The sequence below is a fragment of the Tasmannia lanceolata genome, unplaced genomic scaffold, assembly GCF_043159265.1.
Source record: "Tasmannia lanceolata isolate RefF3 unplaced genomic scaffold, GAP_Taslan_0.1 ptg000013l, whole genome shotgun sequence".
NCBI classification, from domain to species: Eukaryota; Viridiplantae; Streptophyta; class Magnoliopsida; order Canellales; family Winteraceae; genus Tasmannia; species Tasmannia lanceolata.
The window spans coordinates 23,981,089-23,987,088 of NW_027518690.1; the positions used below are offsets into that span (position 1 = coordinate 23,981,089).

General features: G+C 37.5%; 1 protein-coding gene across 1 annotated transcript in view; it reads right to left on the minus strand.

Moving 5' to 3' along the window:
* LOC143889964 (diamine oxidase [copper-containing] 1, peroxisomal-like) overlaps positions 1-5,377 on the minus strand; it is an 89,386-nt gene extending 84,009 nt beyond the window's left edge. The window contains exon 1 of the mRNA XM_077394400.1: positions 4,685-5,377. Coding sequence (XP_077250515.1) covers positions 4,685-4,895 — 211 coding nt within the window. The 5' untranslated portion in view covers positions 4,896-5,377. The remainder of the gene's footprint in view (positions 1-4,684) is intronic.
* Between the last annotated feature and the right edge of the window lie 623 nt (positions 5,378-6,000).

Sequence of the window (6,000 nt, forward strand, 5' to 3'; positions counted from 1 at the left end):
CACTTTCCTTCAAAAGTTAAATAAGGAAGATAAAAAATTACTAATAACTTTGTACATGTCTTTCTTGCTTCAAAGTTTGAAACATCAGCGTAGATTTTCTAAACTAACTATTTCTTACACATAGAAGTTGCAATCCTATTAAAAGATTCTGAATTTCAATTCCCCACTACTATGAATGTCACCAAAAGATCTCTTCTTGAACATTATGGTCATTTCTCGCTTTAACCAAATTTTTTCCTGCATCTTTCAAAATTAAATCAGGAAAAAAATTTTCCTACCTATCTAAAGAGTTCAACTCCAATTTGATGGAATCCTAATTGAAAGATTGTTGAAGCTTTCCTTATTCCACTTCTGAAGAGGCTCTTTAAGGCTTCTAACTTTTTAACAACCTTACCCTTGGACTAAGCTTATAAAACTTTGATTTCCACCAATTATTCAAAAATTCTTTAAACTTCGGGTGAGACAGCCACATCCATCCAAATATGAAAGCGATCATCTGTTAAAAGGGGTTATGAAAGGTTGGGAGCATCTGCTAAAAGGAGTTATGAAAGGCTATTCCCAATCTGAGGATAGGAGAAAATAAGTGTCTATGAAGGCTAGGATAGGTCTACCATTAAGCTATGTTAATATCACCCTTTGAGGGGAAGATTATCTAGTCAAATCCCAAATAAATCCAAAGGGCTTAAGATACTTGGAGTAAGCATTGAAGTACTCGACTTCTCCTCAACCAAGCTAACAACATTGAAATCACTTTTAACACACCACAGCCTAGAACTAGAACATAGAAAGGAAGAAAGTTCATCCATAGGCCTTCTCTCTCAGCCCCATCTCAAGGAGCACAAACTGAAATCACCATCCATAAAAAAATAATATAACATAATTGAACTAAAATAGCAGATTGATGAATGAATATTTCCCATCTTGCTCAGATCCCCAAAAAAAACAACTACCAAGACAAAGCTCTTGTGGTAAGGATAGCACTAGCAGCTTCTGTTTCCTTCAATACTGTCGTAATTAAATCCAATGTTACCATTTCAGTTCGATCTGCAGGATAAAAAATACCATCATGTGTAATGAATCTAATCATATCACTAGTTGCTTTCTTTCAACCAGGATTGCTTTTTTAATGGCATTCAATCAGGATTGCTCAGCCCACCAGTTAGAAAGAATGGGATCTAGACTCTACTTTGGAAGCTATATCATAATGAAAAGAATACATTAATTTAGCATGTTCCCTACTTCCTTTTGTCCTTTATTAGATTTTTAGGGCTTGAATGAGCTTCCATTAGCACCAGATCCTTGCTTCCTCTACGCTTGGGAACCACTATCCAGAGATTAGTAGCCCATGAGTAGATCCATTCTCTGTTAGCTTTAAACCATAGAAGCAGGAAACGCCTAGGGTAGGTGGGATACGCGTTTCCGAAACGGGTACGAAACGCTTTTTGGAAAATGGTGAAACGCCTCTGAATCGCCTTAAAATCGTATGTGAAACGTTTGTGAAACGTATGTGAAACGTTTGTGAAACGCGTTTCCAAGAATGGTAAACGTGCATTTCCCTGGGAAGCGTCTTTCACTTCCATGGAAACGTGTTTCTTGGAATTTTAATACTTTTAAGGGGTATATTTAAACCCCCTTTAGCTTTCTGTGAACATCCCTATCTAGTTTAAAGATAAATACACTAAAGAGGGATGTCCTTATCAATATATGTGTTACCATCACATTTATGTGTTTCACTAGTGTTTCCTTTAGGTTTCACGTACGTTTCACAAGCGTTTCCTTTAGGTTTCCCAAATGTTTCCCTTGTGTTTCCCAAACGTTTCCCTTGTGTTTCCCAAGACGTTTCCCAATGCGTTTCACATGCGTTTCTCTATCATTTCATGTTTCTCGTTTCCCCTTTGATTTTTTTCACGCGTTTCCATTTCCCGTTTCCGTTTCTCGAACTGGTAACTATGCTCTAAACCACATAATTATCATTAACCTGATTCTTTTGTGAATCCTAAAACTGAGCTGATAAAGGATTATTGATTGACACCTAATAAATCCTCGGGCTCAGTATAAAACTGATTTTAAAACAAGAAAAGGGGCAATTAGAATCCCTACCCATATTGCAATTATTTTCTAAAGATCCAAATAAAGAAGAGCTTGGATCCAAACTTGGACCAAGAGAAAATCTCAATTAGGAGAAGAAGTTTATCCATCACTGGATGAGAAAAAATGAAGCAAGAAGAAATTGTTGTAGCAGAATAACACGCAAGGAATTTCAAAAACATTGGTACTTAAAAGTCCTCTTTAATCTCATTGGCCCTCCGCCCATTGCACAAGCCCCCACTTGCTACATGTGAAAAGGACAGGATTGTCACAGTTTATTTTGCATTACCAAGTGTGGAGTCACCTCTAGGAAACCCAAGGGCAAAAATTCCCCATTTCTGGGCCAATTGTGGAAATGAATGGGGGTCAACAAGACAATACTGTGAAGGTCCCAACTTAGAGGAACTAGACCATGATATTTAAGTAATTTAGCCTAATCACCTTGGCTGCCTTGGTCTGAAACACAAAGGCCACCTAGAGGGTCTACTAAGAAAGATTCATTATTATACATCATGGATCCTACTCCACCCATAGGTTGACATGCTAGCCCTTTGACATACCTCACTGACACCTCCATTAATAAAGTTATTAAGGACCCATATTAGCTTTGATACACCCTTAATTAAGCCCTCTGATTATTGGGATCGACAGTTGCTCGAATCTATACAAATATGATCAAGGACATGGAGGCAAGAAAGCAAATACAACTAATGTGAGTTTTTCTATTTTTACTTGCTCCCCCGCCGTGATCGAATGAGAATGGATAAGAGGCTAGTGGGATTGACGTGAGAGGGTAGGAATGGCTATATTGCTGGGAGCGAACTCCAGGCCAATATGAAGCGCATGGATACAAGTTATGCCTTGGAATGAAAGACAATTCTGAATCAGCTTTGTCTACAAACAAGAAAGCTATTCAGAATTTTCCAAGATGATGCAGACACGAGCAAAGAGTGAGGTAAGACCATAGTTTTAAAACTTCCCCGCATCCGCATCGACCCCCTCAAGGGACTTCCTTTTACCTTGGAACGCATATGTGTTCCGCGTTTTGCCCTACAGAGTCAACAAAAACTCCTTTGACTCTCCCGAATTATGACCACATCAACAGAGTGCTTAGCCGCGTCAACCGAGTACTCGAACGCGTTGTGCCGAGCCAACTAGGATTTTATTCGGCTGCATTCCACATCGCATCCGCATTTTTAAACACTGGTAAAACACCATATATTAATAAATAGAAATCATAAATTTTAACCAGATTTACAAAGAAATTGGAACTAATAATAAATTTAATATAGTAGACTCATATATTCAGCAAAAAAATCATGCTGGGTCACAAATAATCATATCACTAAGTCAGGTCAATGAGCCAACCCCGCAGTCAAAGTGGCGGCCTATGTCTGATAATTTAAGCATTGTGTCTTCTTCCAAACCTTATAGGAAAGTGCAAAAGAACTTTCTGCACAAGTACCATCAGGGAAGGCCATCCTAAAAAAAGACAGATCTGACTGAGAGAATTTGAATCATAACAAAAAGTCACTAGGCACATATTGCATACATGAAAGAACTTTCTGCACAAGTACCCATCAGGGAAGGCCATCCTTAAAAAAAGACAGATCTGACTGAGAGAATTTGAATCATAACAAAAAGTCACTAGGCACATATTGCATACATGAAAGAATAAAATCAATCAATTCAGTGGCACACCACTCAAAATTATGGTATTCCATGAAAAACCTGTGAAGCAAAAGTTCATTAAACATATTTAGAAATATACCTAATGCCAAGCTACAATTTCACTAGAATTGCCTCCTTATCTGCAGAGCACATAGCTATTACAGCACATCAACTAAAACAAGAATAATTTGCAGATGATCAAGGGAATCAGGCCCCATACTTTTAATGATGAAAAATAAAAGAAATGGTCTTCAGGTCACAAAAAAAGACGAGGAAATTGGACATTATTTAGAAATAATTTACTCTAATTTGTAAATGAGACATTTAGTGCCTCTCTAGATACATATAATCGTTTTACAAATGATATAGTTAATGGCTTCCAAAGAGGCCTTAATATCCGATTTGCAAATAAGATTAAATTTAAAATAATCTTATTCGCAAGCAAATACCAATTTGATTGGCATCCAAAGAGGCCCTATGGCTTCACTGTAATCCATTAACTATATCACTTGCAAAACTAATATAATCACAATTTGCAAATAATTATAATTAAATCCAAAACCATTAGCATATTTCAGATTTAAAATAATCTTATATTCAAATACGCCTTAGGGCCTCTCTGGATGCCAATCAAACTGGTACTTATTTGAATATAAGATTATCTTTAATTTAATCTTATTTGCGGATGGGATATTAAGGCCTCTTCGCAAGCCATTAACTATATCATTTGCAAAACTAATATAATCATCATTTACAGACAATCATAATTGAATTAAAACCATTTGCATATTTTAGATCATATGCTAATAGATTTTAGACGCACCCAAACAGGACCTAGCACAAAATCAACCAGCAGCATCCACAACAAGTATAAAACATACAACCTAAAAGGCAAAAGGAAAAATGAGAAAAAAGATGATTATACCTTTAGCAGAAGCATTAGAAGGAGGTTCAGGGAGGGGATCTACAGGGCGAATCAAGGACGCGAGGGCCGCTCGCTTATCGTCACGCCGATCCGAGGTGGCGACGCTCCATTCTTGAACAGAGACAACGTCCGATGCGGCCTCACGGCGGAGGGTAGCAGGAGTGGGCTTATCAATGCAACAGGGCGTCGTTTTTTCCGCAGTTGTGGCCATTGTAGAGGGTTTGCAAGCTCGCCGAATCCGCCGTAGTAGCTCTCACTACAATCTGACATACAGCAAGTCTCTGTAAGACCGCTCCCTTCTACACCTCACACCACTTTCCCTCTTTCTCTCTCACTCTTTCTCTTTGTATCCTCTATTTCAAGATAAACAAAACAAAAGGAACAAGAAAACACAAATTTGCACAGTCTCTCTCTCTCCTGTTCTTCAATGAAAAAAGAGAAACCCTAGATAAAGGAGGAGGAGCTTGTAGGAAAGGAAAAGATCGGTTGATATATGGGAAGAGGAAGAAAAAGTGGATTTATTATGGCTTTGAATTGGGAGGGTCAGCTTTTATAGGGAGAAGAGGTTTTCATGAAATTTGGGGGCACTTATACAAGGACGAGGAAGATTCCGGGATTAGGTGTAAAAGCTTCCTTATCAAGTGCGCCAATTAAAAATGGGGTTTTGGAAGGGTGTGATATGAGCATCTACTTGTCAGAGTACGAAAGATTTTGCGTTACTAATACGGATCTCATTGCGTGATCGTTTTTTATTTTTTTTATTTTATTCTTTTGTCTAGCATTTGTCATTTATATGCCTGTCAATTTCCGAAGAGAAATGATATTTCAACCCCCTTTAGATTACTTCAACCCAATTTTCCGAAAGAGAAATTACATTGAAAACTGGAGGGATTTGCTAGGCAATTTCTCGGAAAGTCATTTTGCAGCTGACTTTTGCATGAGAGAACAGCCAGACGGGCTCACTGTTTAACAGATTTTGTTTTATTCATTTATTTCATCTGAGGTGGCTCTTCTCTTTTGCAAAACTCAGCCGTGAAACGGCTATCCGCAAAATTTCTTAGCAATCATGAAATTATTAAAAAAAAAAATTTGTAAAAAAAAATTGTAAAATCTGTCCCTTTTCACATTGCTAGCCACAAAGCAGAGGCAACCAAGCCTAAAGAAAAAAAAGGAGTAGAAATGTTTGCAGATGGAAATGATGAAATTAGGCTTGTCACATGTTTGAAATAGTTTTAATTTTTCACATGAGAAACTACTTAGAAGAGGGTGGAAATGTAGTTTCTCCTCATGTGCAAAAATAAAACTATTTCAATCAG